Raw genomic sequence first — 17,671 nt, 5'->3', positions numbered from 1 at the left:
TTCTGTTTCAGTATTTCTTCTACTCTAGTTGATTCTTGCTAATGCTATGTCTTTTTAATTTTGTATCCATTTACCAAATGGCATTGTCTTTGACAGTGTATGGAAATATACTTGATACTGATTGTTCTAATCTCATACTGTGTAATCTGTCTTGAGTCTCAGTGAGAAAGGCAGACTATAAATGACATAAATAAGTAAATAACAATTAGCGTATTATGTTACAGAACACCTTTTAAGATGCAAGAGACTTAACATGTATAGAACGTTTCCTCACACAATGGGGAACCTACACAATTTGTGTCCCTTTGTACAGAATGCAGCTGACCAACTATGGCTGCCACCTGAAGGATACCTTCCTGAGAATAAGCCCTATTAAATAATATGAGACTTATTTCTGAGTAACTTACTGTTGCTTGTTCCCTATTTAATGCAATCTGTCAGATGATTTAACAGTTCTAGGTAGACAATAATAAATGAAAGTTGATCAGCCCTTTCTGGCACAGCTATATGGTTGCATTTGGCTTGATATGTTGCACATTTTACAGACTTGTGACAAGCTGGGGTGGCAGGAGGAGGCACTAAAATATTTTTGTTGGGAAAACCCCCAGTGCTACTGACCTCACAATGGTAGCATGTATTTATTTTTGATTTAATTGAGGGCTACCACTCACATCACACTCCCCCTTCACAGCTGTGAAAGAGGCCAAAGAAATGTTTAGTTACTGGTCTGCCAGTGCTCGGCACTATTTATAGCTAGCCACCCCCAAAGTAAATCGCAATGATGGGCCTCCTGACATACTATTTCCTTCACCTTGGTAAAACCCAGTTATTACCCTTTCTGTCTTTAATACCAAGAACAACAACAGAGATTTAACCCAACAAAAAAGGGCTTATTTTACACTGAGGGGAAAGTAATCTGTGTTCAGGACCAAATTTATGAAAATATAATTTATTGAGAGGTTGAGGAGATACAGTTTCTTTATAGCAAGATTTGAGATTAGCAGCACCTAAAAGACCAATACGATTTTCAAAGTATGACCTTTCAATAGTCAAAGCTCCTTTCAACAGACACAAGTAGGAATGGTGATCCCTGAGCTGTTATATCCTAGGCAGAAGGTAGGAAGGGTGTTGCAAGGAAGGATGCAAAGGTATAGTACAGCTTGACTGTACCTCCCACCTAATTTAACTGCATTGTACTTTTGCATCCTGATACACTTCCTTATAACACCCCCTGCACCTTCTGGCTGGGATATAAAGGCTCTAGGATTGCCATTTCTAGTTGTATCTGATGAAGCGAGCCTTCACTCTCAAAAGTGCATACCCTGAAAATCTTGTTAGTCTTTAAGGTGCTATGGGATTCGAATCTTGCTGTTCTACTTCAGACCAACATGGCTACCCACCTGAAACTAGTTTCTTTATAGATATAGATATATATCGTGGCAGAATGGAGGGGTCACAAGTTACTGTCAGACTAAGGTTAGGGTTTCCTAACCTTTTAGACTGCAGACTTCTGCCAGTCCCACAGTTTCCAAATAACCCTTAAAGACTACATATGAGAACCACTGCATGACAACTAGGCCACCATACTGAACAGTCCACTTCCACCAGAAGTGACTGGAGACACAATAAGAAACCTCTAAACCCTATCTGAAACAGCAGTCAAGGCTCTTTTCTCCTTCTGCTCCTCCCTCTCCTTCCAAAGATTCTGAGGACTCTAATTGGCTGTTGCTGGCATTCTCTGCCTGACCACCAGGGTACAAAGGGGACTGGCAGAGATGAAAAAAGAGACAGACTTGGCTGACTGTCATATCACTGAATACCTAAGATTGAGGTGGGAAGGGTCAAAGTTTTCAGGACATACATACCTGCTGCATTCTCTTGTAGCCCCACATCAAATGCAAGCTTATCTGTCTGAGATCTTGATGTAGTCAAGCATGTCAGATACTGAAAAACATCCATTGAAATCGACTAATTTAATTACATTCTTTTAAATTTTGCGCCCTAATTTCTCTCCATATTACTTTGTATATATGGATTAAATCCCTAAAGTGAATTAAACAGAGAGCCCCTTAAGGATAGAGAATTCTATTAAAGTTCCCATGTCACCAAATTATGATGAGTAACTTCAAAGAGAGTCTATATTTTAAATCCCATTATTCTGAGAATTGTAGGAGCATTATGGGATATTTTTCTTTACATCAACAGATCAATTTAGTACCAACAGTAGGCTTTTCTAGAACAGATTCTTCTCTGAACGTTTCCTTTCCACTTTTTAAAAATAAATCTTGATTACAGGTTTTCAGAAGTGAATGATGCCTGTGGAGACCATTCAGCATTGGTTGCTGTGCAACAGAGGGCTAGTGTGATGACAATCTAGTGGATTGCTCAAGCTTTCTTTCCAAAGGATAATCCTGTAAACATCCAGAAAGACACTGAGTTGCTTCTCAAAAACATTGCCACTCTTTATTGAAGCTATTGACAGATTGGTTGATATTTTTGTTATCTAATACTTTCCCCTTCATGTTTATTAGTATTACTTATAATAGGAGGTTTTACCTTTAACACATTTCCCATTTATACATACAATTACAATGCTATAGGGGTGTGTGATCCAGCTAAATTGCTGGATTTATGCCGATCTAGCATAATCTGGCTATGCCATATCCAATTGGAGAATCCCAGATTGGATCCAGGGACCATATTTATTTGATTGCAGGCAGCAGCAGGTAGCCACAGCAGAGGTGGAACAGCAGCAAGTGAGAGGGCAACCAGCAGAGAAAGTGAGAGGGCAGTGACTGAAGTGGAAGCAATTTCCACATCACAACAGGAGAGCAGCATGAGGCAGGCAAGGACAGCAGGCAGCACAGTGAATTTCAAACCCACCCCACACCTCCACCCCTGCCTGAGCTCCAAAAGAGCATTTCAGGTCACCACTGGCTGCCTTTTAAACTCTGCAGCTCCAACAAACCTTACTCACTCACCACCCACTTCAGTTTGGAATTCTGTACTTTTACATTGGGGTTCTCTGGTTGGACATCAACATTGTCTGGTTGGCTGTTGGTTCCCCTCCTTCACTTAGGTTCTATTAGATGTTATTGGTTTAGCATGTGTGGGAGTGGGACTTGCATTTGGGACTGGCTTTCAGTGTTTGTTTAAGGTTTCCTTTAGCCAGGAAAACATTGGAAATGTTTCTCTCATAGGAAACAATGGAGAGTGGGTGAGTGCACCTTGTTCAGAGGTTTATAGAATTTGACCCTGGGGTCCAATCATCCTGAATCTTGGGGGAGGGGGAGTCTTTAGTGGATTGGAAAGAGTGGGTTCTTTGAAAATTTGGTGGAGTTTGCTTGAAAAATGACCCCTCCCAGCCTGTGGATACTTTCCCCCTTAGAGAATAATATATATATGACTAATATCTATTGACATGACTTCAAGACAATTTAATGCAATGCAAAGCTAAAGGCTGGCAGAGACACTGATTATGCAACATGGTTGAGATATGGAGGGTAAATGCAAAGCATCTACCCAGGGATCACTTAGATGATCCCTACCCCTCATTTGCTACTTCTAGAGGTGGCACGGAATGCGCAGTGCAAAAGGAAGGACAGGACAGGAAAAGCAGTGGGTGGAGTCAGTCCTTATTTACAATCCCAGCATAAACTTCCTCATCTAGGGCTTTGGCAGAGATGGTAGGTGAAGAATGGAGGAGGGAGTTAAAAGAAGGACTGAGAGGTGGAAGGAGGAATTTCCTAGCTTAAGAACAGAGAGAGAGAGCAAGAGATAAACTGGTCCTGCAGCAGCTAGAGTCTGTATTTGTGGAAAGGCCCTTGTTATTATCCCATTCAACCTACTTAGCTCACCTGGTAAGCCACATGTAGATATCTGCTTCCATACTTCCATCACCATAGTGACAGGCAGGCACTGGGTTAATGGGAATAAGCACCAACTTACCATTCCACTGAAGGAATGACGAAGTAGAATGGCATGGCCATACAGCAGTGTTCTATGACCACCTCCTTGGGCTGCCTGTAGAATATTGTAAGGAAATCTCATTAGTCAAAAAAAAATGGAAATTAAGAGACTTTGTTACTTTAATAATTAGAAATAATATACATTTTTGAATGAAACTATGGCTTTTAGAATAGCCTGAGATTTTTCATGTGGAACACACATTCACAATGACACCAGATTGTTATATTAATATTTGTATATTTTTCTGTGAAAAATGACAATCACAGATTAGTATCAATATTCTGAAATTGCACCACCCTATTAAGCCAAAATACTTCAAAATGGAAACTGATGAGGAAGCAGGTCTATATTTTCAGACAAAGTATACAATACAGTTTCCTTTAGGGAACACAACTTCAAAAATGCCAGTAAAGAATTGAACCACTGAATATTATCCCTTTAAAAAAAATCTCCCTAATGAAAGCTAGCAATTCATGAAGAAGACCTCCATGTACAGGGACATTTCAAACATGGTCCCTGTCTCCCCAAAAGCTAACAGCATTCAGGGTAAACTGAATGTGATTCATTACTGGTTGTTGCAGATACAATGCTTTTTGTTGTTGTTGTTGTTGTTGTTCCCATGATTAAAGAACAGTCAACACTGATGGCAACACTCAAGCAAAAAGATATACAACATGGAACACTCAGATTGAGGGCGCAATCAGTAGCTTTACAGAACCCAACAGGACTCCTTGTGTCACTTACAGTGCAATCTTATGCAGAGTTACTATCCCACACTTCTGTCATGCCATAAACTGTGTAAAACAGAAGGGCATTTTTATAAAAGTGATAGGGCTACAGAATAATGGAAAGAATCTTAAAGGCACTTTTATAAGGGAAAAAATACTATAGCCTATGACATTGTTTATAGTATGTATTATGTGTTAACTGTATGCATTGTTCTGCTCTTACTGCATTGTCTTCTACTTTTGTCATTCCATTTTCTGCATAGTTTGAAATATCATGCATTGTTTTTATTTTTTGTAATCCCAGTCCTATTACATAGCTTATTAGATGTCTCATGCTATTTGACTGCATTGTTTTACACTGTGTAATACACCTTGGGACTGAGTAAAAAAGGTGTGCTATACAGAAAGTAAATAAATAAATGAATAAATCTTAGCCCACTGATTTCAATAGGTTTAGCCTGGAGACTCTGCATAGGATTGCATTGCTAATCTTTGGCATGGTGGGAGATGCAGTACCATTATCTGCAGCACAGCCGAAGTCAAGCCAGCAACTCCTTCCATCTGCAACCTGCCACAATAGTTCAGACAGTAAAGTGTCACAGTCCCTTCCCCAAAACCTATGGTTTGAGATACTCAATGATTTACATAGATCACACCATCCCTTCTTTTCTTAGCTCTTGCCAGTCCTGAGTTGTATTTGGATGCCTGAGAGACTAAATGGTTGCTGCAATGATATCTGCTGTACTTAAAAATATAAAACTATTTCTTACCTTTCTTATAAACTTTCCAGAAGCATTAAAAATAAAAAAATGAAAATAAATAAAACTTATGAGCATGATTCTAAATTATCATTATGAAAGACTGATATACTGCTGATGCACATTGGCATTTACTAAACACTTTCATATACCCAAAGTGTGAACCCGTTCCTTCAAGGGAGTGCAACCCCCTCCAGGACAGGCTGACTCCTCAATCACCAAGCAGCTTTGTTATTGACTAGCAACACCTCATTCTTGTCTGGACTGAGCTTCAGTTTATTGACCCTTGACCATCCCATTACTGTCTCCAGGCACCTGTACTGGATCTCCACAGACCCACCTGACTCACCTGTTAAGGAGAAGCAGAGATGGGTGTCATCTGCATGTTGGTGGCACCTTACTCCTAATTCCCTGATGATCTCTTCCCATGATTTCATGTAGATGTTAAAAACAGCATGAGGGACAAGATGGAACCCTGAGGGACCCCATAACATAAATGTCACGGGGCCAAGCAGCACTCTGCCAATACCACCTTCTGGAACCAGCCAGTCAAGTAAGAGTAGAAGCACTGAAGCATGGTTACCACCCCCCACCTCACCCTCAACTCAACTAGCCTCTCCAGAAGGATACCATGGTTAATAGTATCAAACACTGCAGAGAGGTCCAGGAGACACAGATACACTCCACTTGTCACTGTTCTGGCAAAGGGCAACCAAAGTTGTTTCCATCCCAAACCTGAATCCAGACTGAAATGGATCTAGATAATCCATCTCCTCCAAAACTGCCTGGAGTTGTGCGGCAACCGTCCACTCACACACTTTGCTCCAAAATGGAATGCTGGCAACCAAGGAGTAGTTGTTGAGATCTGTGGGGTCAATGGATGCCTTCTTCAAGGCAGTTGGACTTACATCCTCTTATCACCTCCCAGATTCATTTGACCAACCTAGCCTGGCTTGATACCAACAGCCATGAAGGGCATGGGCCAAGTCTAGACATGGTGGGCCACACACTTCTGAGAAGCTTATCACCTTCATCAGGCATCACCAACTGAATGTCACCTATACCACTAGGCTGAGATTATATGCGAATGGCATCCTGAGATTGAAATGCATCAGATGTGGAATCTAAATCCTGCAAATGTGAACAATTTTATCTTCAAATTGTAGATACTGTAGAAAGTACATTTTCAGGTAAGCCACCAAGATGCTAATATGTGAGAAAGTAAAGAAAACATGCATATGTCCTGCAAATACTTAATAAAGCAAAATGTAAAATGCTTGAAAAGCTCCAAAATAAAGAACACATTATGGGAACATATAAAAATGTTATCTTATGTTTGTCAGAACATTGCCAGTATTTTAGTATTGTCCTGTAATGTATTAAAGTTGCATCCTTTCTTTTTCTCCATAAGCATTATGTGATTTACCATTCCTCTGCTGGCAGCAAGGAATCCCCTACCATCAAAGAGCACTTCCTGCTGCCTCTCTGCTGGCAGGTGGGGAGGAACGTGGGGGGGACATCAATTGCATTCTGACGTGCTGACATTACTCCCCATGTGTTTGGAAGTGGCATCATTGCATTGCCAGCGGATGCTAGGAACATTCTGAGAGTCCCTGGTGTCCCCAGGTGATCTGCTGATGTCATTTCCAGTTGCATGGGGAGTGACATCAGTGCATTGTTGGTGTTGCAATGATATCACTGGCGAGCACCTCTGTGACCTGCTAAGTCCCCCCTACTGGTTGCCAGGACCTGGAAACTCTTAACACTACTGAAACAAAAAAAGGAATGATTCCTTGAAATAAAGAACGATCAGAAAGCCCACAACAGTAGCCGTTATAGAAGTTGCTTTATAAATATGTTCCAAAGTTAGTTATGTAAAAGTAAATAAAGAAGGAACATACACAGAGATAGAGAAATGACATCATACAATGCCATGATATCACTTCCAGGTGAGTACACAGAAGTGATGTCATGGTGTGATACAACACTCTGTCAGGTTCTGATTGTGTTTAAGCCAAAGAGACTCCATTTTAATCCTGTCAGTATGTTAAGTGTTTCTTTTGCAGGTGGCAAGCCTTCTGATGAAAGCTTACAGAGAGAAGAGGAATGTTGTGTCTCCATATATCTGCCTTTCCAACACCCTTGAGAAACTTTCACTTTCTCACCCTTGGGCCGATTGTTTTGAGAACTGAGGGGGAGGATGGGGCCTGCAGGGAACTGCTATTCTGTACCTCAGCTTTTGCTTGGCATTCGTAAAAATTTTCAAGTTCAGCTAAGATCCATGTATCTTTGAATGTGTACTCTATTGGTTGTTTATCTTCAGTAAAGCCTTTTGAAATCAAAGGACTTTTGTCTTATTGCAAGAGGCAGGCTGAGTTGCAACTTTTAGCAAGCCACAGTCTGACACACTCTAGGAATTCTCCAAAATTCTCTGGTAAAAGACATAGAAATCTGGAGAATTCCTAGTGTATTGTACAATGCCATTCCCCTCCTCTTTTGCCCCATCACTCCACTGAGCAAGGATAGGGGCTAGGGCAGTGGGAGTTGGTGGTTGCTTAACGTTGTAGTCAACCTGGTAAGACTAGCTTTGCCTGATTAACACAAACAGCTGTAACTCTACTCCAAGCTTTTCAGCTCCAGCCTTTTGGTACCAACCTTTAGGTATACAGCTGCCTACATCCTACTATATAAAAGGCAAACCATGTTGCTGGCGTTGACTCACTTCTTATCCCAAAACATGCACAGAATGCAGAATGCTGGGATAAGAAGTGAGTGAGTCAAAACCACTTGCCTCCTCATCGTGGGCTTGCGGGAAGGCCCAGTGCTGTGGCACTGGGCCTTCCTGCTGCCTTGGGGCTTCTCAGCTGGGCAAGAAGAAGGTGGGCTAATGCCACTTTCTCCCTGCCCAGCTGATTCGTGAATAATGGGGGGGCTGACAGAGCCTGCCTGCCCACCGCTCAGCTGGGCAGGGAGCGCTCCCCAGTGCTCCCTGAAGCAGGCGAGGAGTGGAGCCTGTCTCAGCTGGGCAGAGAGAAGATGGGCAAAATGCCGCCTTCCCTCTGCCCAGCTGATCTGTGGGCAAAGGGGGGCGCCACCAGAGCCTGCTTCAGGTGGGCAGAGAGAAGGTGGCCCATCTTCCCTCTGCCCAGCTAATCCACAGGCAAAAGGGTGCTGCTGGAGCCTGCTTTAGCTGGGCAGAGAGAAGGCAGCCTGTCTTTCCTCTGCCCAGCTGATCTGTGGACAAAGGGGCACCACCAAAGCCTGCTTCAGCCGGGCAGAGAGAAGGCAGCTAGCCATCCCTCTGCCCAACTCATCTGTGTGCAAAGCGGCATCCCCAGAGCCCGCCTTCCCTCTGCTCTGCTGATCTGCGGGCAAAGCGGTGCTGGAGCCCTCTTCAGCTAGGCAGAGAGAGGGCGGCCTGCCTTCCCTCTGCCCAGCTGATCCACAGGCAGGGCCCCCCTGCTAGAGTCCATTTTATTAAGACACAATGACGCCAGCACTTTAAATGAAACACACCATGTAAGAGCATTTGAACTATAATATAGGGGAGGCGAAGGGGTCATGAAAGTAAAAATACTATTAGAAACAAAAAAGTCAACACAAGCACTGACTAATTTTAAATGTCACTGCACGTAGTGATTAGGAGAGGGGTCTGTTTTTACTGCCATGGACAGGGGTAGGATGCACTCATAACCACAGTGTCACTTCTGTTGTCTGTATACGTAGCTTCTGCTACATTGTAGAAGTAGGGTATCGGTGTTTGTTCTACCTTGTTAAGGAGGTAAAAACTATTTCCTTTCTAAGCTTATAGGGCAGTCCGGAACCTCAGAATCAAATTAATGTTGACTGAAAAATCTCTCAGCTCAGTGCTGTTTCCAAAAGGCATACTTCCCATTGTCTAATTCTGAATAGCAAGCATTGTGTTTCTGAAAGTAAGAATATTTGATGACAACATTATTTGTTATAAAGCCATAAGAGATCACAGTCAGGACTTTTTTATCATCTTAAATGTAACATTTTAATAGTTCATACATTTATTTCTGAATGGCAAAAAGCCAGTCCCCATGTTACAGCAAAAAGAAAAGAGAAGCACCCTTAGTAACAACAGCCAAAATCCACAGTGGAAAACCACATCTAAGGGACTTAAAGGAACATGAACACAGCAAGAATTAAAGATATAATAAATATTTTTCTATTACAAATATTATAAATATAAATACAATTCTTAATTTACTATGATTTAAAGTGAATCAGTGCAGATATTTATCAAAATATACAATGTACAAAAATAGATTCTCATACAGTATTCGATAGAAAACACAGGGATTAGCAATAACATTCAAAAGCAACTGGCCAAAAAGCAAAATTCTTATCAATGTCTCTTCCTCCAAAAGAGGTTTCCTCAAATACAGGTGTGAAGATGCCAGAGCAGACCAAAAGGACTCGCTGGACATAAACAGTAATAACAACCACTATTATACTCCAATAGGATGTAAACAGGATTTCTTATGTCTATTTCTTTTTTCTCTTTAATACTGGTGAACACAACAAGGACGGCAAGCTTCTGAAGGACCATAGACTTGACAAGGAACCAGTCATCAAAGACACTTGATTCCAAAGTGAAACTTCATCAGGGGTCAACAGACCTTGGCACCATGTATTTCCGCTGATGCGCAGTAATTTTCAAGTGGCAGCAGGACACACCCTCACATTGGCTATGTGCATATGTTGGCCGTGTTGACCCCTGATGAAGTTTCACATTGGAAACAAGCGTCTTTTGCTTTTGGGCCAGTTGCCTTTGAATGTTATTGCTAATCCCTGGGTTTTCCATTGAATATTGTATGAGAATCTATTTTTGTACATTGTATATATTGATAAATATCTGTACTGAGTCACTTTAAATCACAGTAAATTAAGAATTGTATTTATATGTATAATATTCATAACAGAAAAATATTTAGTATATCTTTAATTCTTGCTGTGTTCATGTTCCTTTAAGTCCCTATGTTACAGCAGCAATGTCCTTGGTCTTCCTATTCAGCCGCTTCCCATGCTGCTCCAGGGGCCACAGGGTCATATAAAGGGGGCTATAATGTGATTACTGTCCATGCAAGTACCATCCACAAAGGAGTAAAGAGCTATCTTGGCTTCTCCCTCACAGCAGTTTTGGTTTAGTTGTTACTTGAATGGCACAGAAGGTGGCAACAGAAATGGTAACAACATTGGTGCTATAATGAAGGCACTGCCCCCAAATAAGAAGTGTGTTGGTGCTCTTGTGTGCCCTGGCTTGAAGGTTGTGGTTACTCTTAATAGAGTGTGTAAAACATGTTTGAGATTATTTTAATGCCAGCATTTGCTAGTAAGAAAAACACCTCAGCAGATGACTGAATAACTTCTTACAAACAAGTATCAGTTGAAGAGTTGGAAGACTTCTCCAATATTTCTAAAGGTAAAATGGATAGACAGTTTTTGCACATTTTTTCCCAGATGAGTAAGAAATGTTGGCTAGTGGTAAGTAATACTTGGGGCACAAATGCATAAACATTAACACATTTTTAAAAATATTACTAGGTTTTCCTGGCAAGACTGCCAATCCAGCTGGCTGTATCAGGGTAAAGTAACAGGCACAGCTAACTGTCATGAGATTCCCACTGGAGGCCCTTGATGATTGTAGGAGAAATGAATCAACAATTCACACAGTGATTTAGTTCCATTATACTATTTACTTCCTCACGTAACTGGATATTATACTGTTGCTGTGCTATAGCAGTAAATTCACTCGTGGATTTTCCTGTGTGGAGAGGACAACCTAGTTATAGCATGACAACAGTACAGTACCCAAGAATGTGTGGGTCTGGTCACAGACAGGTTTTTGATACGTTACTTTGAGAGCATTTACATGGCAGGAAGCAAAGACCATATTGATCCAGTTGCCAGCCTGACTGCAAAAAGAAGGGCGAAGGAGAGAATCATAGAAAACTTTCCTCTGTCCACACACAGCCAAATCAAAAAAGTACACGCATGACCGCATTTTTTCTCAGCCAGGTCCTCATAACTGAAGAGCTATTATGGTTATATTATTTACCGCATTTATCATCTGGAGAAAGGAAAGAGGAAAAAGAGAGGTACCTACAGTTTTCAGAGGAAATTGAAATCCCCCAACACTATATCCTTTGGAGAAAATGCCCTTCTGCACTATTTCATTTTATTCCCTTTATGAAAATGCCCTCCTGATCAGTTCTCCTTCACACATTCCACAAAATTATAGAAACTGAGGCTCCTCGCTGAATGCATTAACACACAGCTGAGATAGACATTTAATGACACACCTGGATCAGATAACTCAGGCTGCTGCCAAAGAGCTGAAAGTGGGGGCGGTGGTGGGGGGGCGGGGTCAGTATTGATACAGTGGAGGGGTGCTTGACCCTCACCCCTTGGGTCACTTCTCCCCTATTGGCCAGAATTTATCAGATTCACATTAACTAAGGCTCAGAGAGAAGGATGCAGGTGAGAAAAAGTGTGTGGGGTGGTATCACTTCTTGCCTCCTGCTAGATCCTCTCAGCAAATCATACCTTTCCTTTGACTGTCTTTCAGCTGTTCTGCTGTATGTCTAATTCAGCTCTCAGGGTTGCTTCACAAATTATTAAACATCTAAGAAAAACAGTTAGGCTGCATGTATTAATCTTTCCTTTTGTAATTTAGGAAAAGACAAGTGGTGAAACCAAAAGGACTTGTAGCATGAATCTCACTTTCCTCCCTTCCACTATTTCCCCTTTCCCTTCCCCGAAAGCCCCTATAGCCTCTCCTCCTTTTCCTGCTTCTGTAGCTTGTTCATACACAACAGCCAACCTACCCTTACCTGTCCACCATCTGTAGCTCTCCCTCATTCTCTCCCCTGGCAGTTTCTCCCTGGGAAAACTTTACATAGTTCTGGCTACCAGGCCAGGCCCAAGAGCACACAGGGGAACCCACAAGGACTTGCAGGAGGCATCTCACTTTTTCCTGTATTCTCATCCCAGTGCTATTTCCTCTTTTTTTCCTTTTGGCAGCCTGAATATCCTCCTGTTTCCTTGCTTCCTTTTTCCCAGTCCCCCTTGTACCAACTATTTTTTATCTGCACCACCACCCAGACTATATTTATTATTTATTTACCTCGTGTGTGTGTGCGTGTGTGTGTGTTATGTGCTTGAGGAGAAACTTTTTGGATTGAGGTGTTTTTGGACTAGAAGGGGGGACTAATAGATGGTAACAATGTCATTTTTGGTTAAGTACTAATCCCCCTGCCCCTGAAAACAACAGTGTGTGTGTACACAGCATTCAACACTCACCTTAACACCTTTCCTCAAGCATTCTTCAAGGTCCATAAACTCTGAACCCCATTGTTATGTGTTTGCTCAAACTCACTGGGTTGATGATTTGGAAGAAGGACTGTATATTTTGTGATTCTGATGCTGTTATACACAAAAACAGCTGCCCCAGAGCCTCTTTTTCCCAAACATCCTTGAAAAGAATAATGTGCGTAAGTGCGCATGCACAGCCAACATCTGCCTTGTGTGTATGCAACAGGCTGAAATTCAAGATAATGAGAAAACCTGAACAGATGAGATCTGAACCTGCACAACTCCACCCAGAACAAGCCAATAATGGGACAGAGTTTGCTCAGAAACCCGGAGTGAAACTGAAATGGAATTTTTTTCATGCACACCTCTAGTACAAATAGTAGTGGTACGGCTAAACTTTGCAAAGCACAATACAACTGGAGCAGTGTTGTATTGTGCTAGTGTAATTGTAACAGTAGTGGCTGACTTACCATGATTATGCTCTCAAAAGTGGACCACATATTGTCCTTCCCTATGTTCTCCTGGAACTACAACTGATCCTTAGACTACAGAAATTGTTTCCCCATGACAGCTGTAGAGGGAAAACTCTATGACATGCTGAGCTTAGTCCTGAAACTATGCTGTCCTTCCCCAGACACTGTTTCAAATCTCCAGGAATTTCCAAAGAGTTGGCAATCCCACTCTCTGTGCCTTCCCTTCTGGAATGCAAATTTTCTGCATATCAGACCCTTGTCCCTAGAAACATTAATCACAGTAACTTAACCTGGGATCTGAAACCACAGTTCAAAGCTGCAAATATATCATTTAATCAGTGATGGGCCCCATGGTGGAAAATTCATGCTCGAGATATGATGGGGTGGAGAAAGGTTATGTGCAATCGCACAGTCCAGCTCTGACTGCTTAACCATGATAGCTTAGCCATTATTAATCAATCAACTTCTCTAACAACCCAAGTGATAAAATGCTTTTTCACTGATTGACGCAATATGTGTTAGTTGGACATGAGTTTCACTGAAAACATATGCACACTTACACACACGAAAGAACCTTAAAGGATTTCTTATGAACAATAAACTAACCAGTGCAGTCCTAAGAATTATATCCTTGTAACCTCATTAACTCCAATGGACTTAGGGTCTCTCTTGACAATATGTTTTTGCACAGGCATGCAGTGGTTTTAATGTGCACCCTGCAGTCAAATATCAGCTGATGGGAACCACTTCTGTGCAAAATCAGTGAAATAACCCCTCTCACGCACAATTTTCAAGGAAGAAAATAGCAGGGGTGATGGGGGTCAGGAACCTTTCCTCCTGTTGAGGTGCCATTCTGAGCTTATTTGAGTTCTCCTTTTTTTAAAAAAAGAGGCCATTGATATCTGACTGCAGGGAGCATGTTAATACCAGTGCATGTCTGTGCAGAAAAGTATTTTCTAGAGAGACCCTTAGAATAGTGTTATCTGTTTAGAATTGTGCTATTTATTTCTATCCTAATTAGTATCTATTAAGCTGCTGTTTATAACAGAGATTACATTTATCACCTATTGCCTATCTTTGGCAATTGGAGTTAGTACAAGGTACTAGACATACACAGCAAAATTTCCTTTACAATTGTTGTGCTATTCAAACTGCTTCACCAGAGTAAATGGATTTAAGTATAAGGTATAAACTGGGGTACTGTGTGAAGTGTTGGGCTGAAAATTATGAAATTAAAACCATTCAAAAAGTAGGTTTAACAAGAAAGCATTGCATCCATTTAGTACAAACTTCCCTACAAACCAGGCAACAAACACAATTGTTACAATTCTCTCATCGTGTTTCGCTGCAGTACAGGAAAAGGCTGGCATTGCAAAAGAAGAAACTGGCTGCTTCCACACACATTGGATAATCCACTTTCAATACGCTTTAGTGAACATTTATAACTGATTTTCCATGTGTGGAACAAAAAATCCACTTCTAAAGGATAACTAAAGTGCATTGAAAGTGCATTATTCAACGTATGTGGAAACAGCCCCTAATTCCTTGTTTTCTCTGTGAAGAGGTGATGATACTTGGACCAAAATTATGCTAAGGAGCAGGGCTTTTTTTCAGCTGGAATGCGGTGGAACAGAGTTCTGGCACCTCTTAAAAATGGTCACATGGCCGGTGCCCCCACCTCCTGATCTCCAGACAGATCTCCTCTGTCTGGAGATCAGGGGCGGGGCCACCAGCCATATGACCATTTTCGCCGAGGGCAATTTAAACTTTAAAAAACTCCCCCCTTGTTCCAGCTGACCCAAAGTGATGTCATTGTGTGGTCTTGAGTTCCACCACTGAGTTCCACCAACTCTTTTCCCAGAAAAAAAGCCCTGCTCATGAGATTGAGGGTTCCACAAAAATAAACCTGCTTTTGAAATTGAGGGATTATAGTAAATCAATGCCATTTTCATACAGTATTATTGTAAAGGGAGGGGCTAAAGTGGTGTAATTGTGGAACTTTTAGCAGAAAGTCCTGGGCCAGTATGAAGGATTGTAATGAGCTGAGAAAAAGGAGAGAAAGTTGCAATATAAATAATAGATGAAAACTGATAGCCATTTAAGTATTTTTTTCAGAATTATTGCAGCCCAGTGGTCTCCCCTTGATGTGATATGTCTATAATAAAAGCTCAGATGTTGTCTACTTGATGCTCAAACTATTCACCGTGAATTTTGCTTCATTTAAACTTAGAAGTAGATCACTGTTCTCTATAGTCCTCTGACCTGTCAGTTTAATAGAAGTAGGGAAGAAGGAGATATAATAAAAGTGGAGGAGAATCCATGTAGATGTCTGGGAGAGGGAAATGAAACAACTACAGAACCCACAGAACTCTGTTCATTTCTCCACTGCTGTTTGTTCTAATTACTTTTATACCACCTCATAGCCCAACCTCACAACCTTATCTATATACACAATCAGTAAAAGCAATAAAACAAACCTCAATACAAAAAAAGCAAGAAAAGCAGCAGCAATAAAATATCTAAACTGTAATACCATAGACAGTAGATATTTATAAAAAATTGCAATATGTATAATAATAAAATAATGTATTTTAGGATTACATGCTTGTAGAGGGTAAATTTCCATGGTCACACAAATATAACAGAGTCCCAGATTTTGAGTATGTGGGACAATGACATTGAATAGGACCTGGCTGCTCTATGTTGCCCTCAACTATTGAAAACAAGTGTGGGATTGTATGCACAGAATAGGTCACTCGTATCATTATCCTAAGTATAGCTGCACCCTTCTAAGCTCATTGACTTCAATGGCCTTAGATGGGTGTAATTCTGTTTAGGATTGTACTAGTTTAAAACTCACACCCTTGGGAAGGTGGTGGGGTAATTGCGACAGTGGAGGTAGCATTCAGTACATGTGTGAATACATACTTCCTGCAAGTAATGCATTGTTCTGTCTGCATTAAGTATTCCACTGCATTCCACCTGTGAATCAGGCAGAGATATCAAAAATGTTTAAGAGGCATACCCTCATATTGCTGGGAAAGCACAAATCATTTCCACTCTCTTGCCTCCAGAAATTACAGATCTGAACAGGATTGAAATGCAGCAAGGTCGGGGATCTCTGACAGTCACATAGCAGTCAAAAGGAAAAATGAAGGTCAAGGCAGCTGTATAGAAAATTATAGGAATCATGTGCAAAAGAGGCATTTTTTCATCCTTCATATCACATTTTACATTCTTCATATCATATGCAAAAAACTGATAAAAGGAATGTAAAAAGTGGATGCAAAAGTGAGCACTTGCACGTGGGGACTATTTCTTTAATAATCTCAGGCTGAAACTATAGGAAATAATAGATGTAGGGTTGCAACTGAAAATGTAGCCGCATGTCTTGTTCTCTGCCTCACCACATAAACAGAAATCTTAGACACGTAATGACAGTTTTCCCTGCCCCACAACTGATAGACTAGGCAGTACAGCAGGGGCAGGAAACTAGCAGTGCAATAATACCCATCATGCACTGAAAATCTGTAGATGTTACACAAGAGTAATGAGTAAAGGACTACCAATGTGTGGGACAGCCTTGCATCCCTTGTAATGTCCCCTGCCTGGCTCATTGTGGGGGATACACAGGTTCCTCCTTCACCGTGAAATCAGTCATACTAGTCATCATGAATGCATTTCCTTTGTTGTGTCTGCTGTAATGTGCAAAGCCATCCTAATGGCCAATATAGTCCAGAGTGATATGGACTTTAAGAGCAACAATTTTATGATATTTTATAATTTTGCACATAGATCAGTGTTCCCTCAGCAAAACTTGCTGCATTTATTTGTTTTCAGCTGATAAAACAAACTCATGTCAAGAAATATGACAAACAGATCAGGCTACAATATTTTTTAATACTCAGACTCTAGGCAATCTGTGTTGCTTTGAAATGTTTGTTTAACATGAGTCTATCCTCCATATTGGCATTCAGTGGATAGAACAATAATTGTCGTCCTACCATGGGTCATAATTTCTGTTTGAGAATTTTCTGGTTGTGTTATTTATTCATTAAGCTGTTCATAACTTCGTTCTAGTTTTGTTTGAGATGATGAAATGCCTTCTCACTGATATTCATGCATACAATTAGCAGGATCTCAGATTGGATGCAAAACAATTTTTTCTTCATAATTGCTTATTTATAATTCATAACATAGTTACTAAGATCTAGACAATCATAACCTGCTTCATTCTGATTCCGGTGTGCTGAAAGTAGGAATTAACAAGGCTTCTTTGCACAAACACGGCATGCCAAACACTAGATGTCATTTAGCATTGTGTAATGGCTGTCAGTCTGAGGTGTGAGCCACATCCTCAGTTGCAACAAACTCAACTACTTTGCCTCAGGCAGGTCACTAT

The 17,671-nt window shown here is 41.0% G+C and overlaps 1 protein-coding gene across 1 annotated transcript in view; it reads right to left on the bottom strand.

Annotated features, from left to right (window-relative positions):
• Nucleotides 1-17,671, bottom strand: part of RYR3 (ryanodine receptor 3) — a 479,585-nt gene that overhangs the window by 425,077 nt on the left and 36,837 nt on the right. Inside the window, exons 4-5 of the mRNA XM_054969918.1 lie at nt 3,949-4,023; nt 1,866-1,944 (exon numbers count right to left, since the gene is read on the bottom strand). Coding sequence (XP_054825893.1) covers nt 1,866-1,944; nt 3,949-4,023 — 154 coding nt within the window. The remainder of the gene's footprint in view (nt 1-1,865; nt 1,945-3,948; nt 4,024-17,671) is intronic.

This window comes from Eublepharis macularius, chromosome 2, assembly GCF_028583425.1.
Source record: "Eublepharis macularius isolate TG4126 chromosome 2, MPM_Emac_v1.0, whole genome shotgun sequence".
NCBI classification, from domain to species: domain Eukaryota; kingdom Metazoa; phylum Chordata; class Lepidosauria; order Squamata; family Eublepharidae; genus Eublepharis; species Eublepharis macularius.
This window is presented reverse-complemented; position numbering and strand designations above follow the sequence as displayed.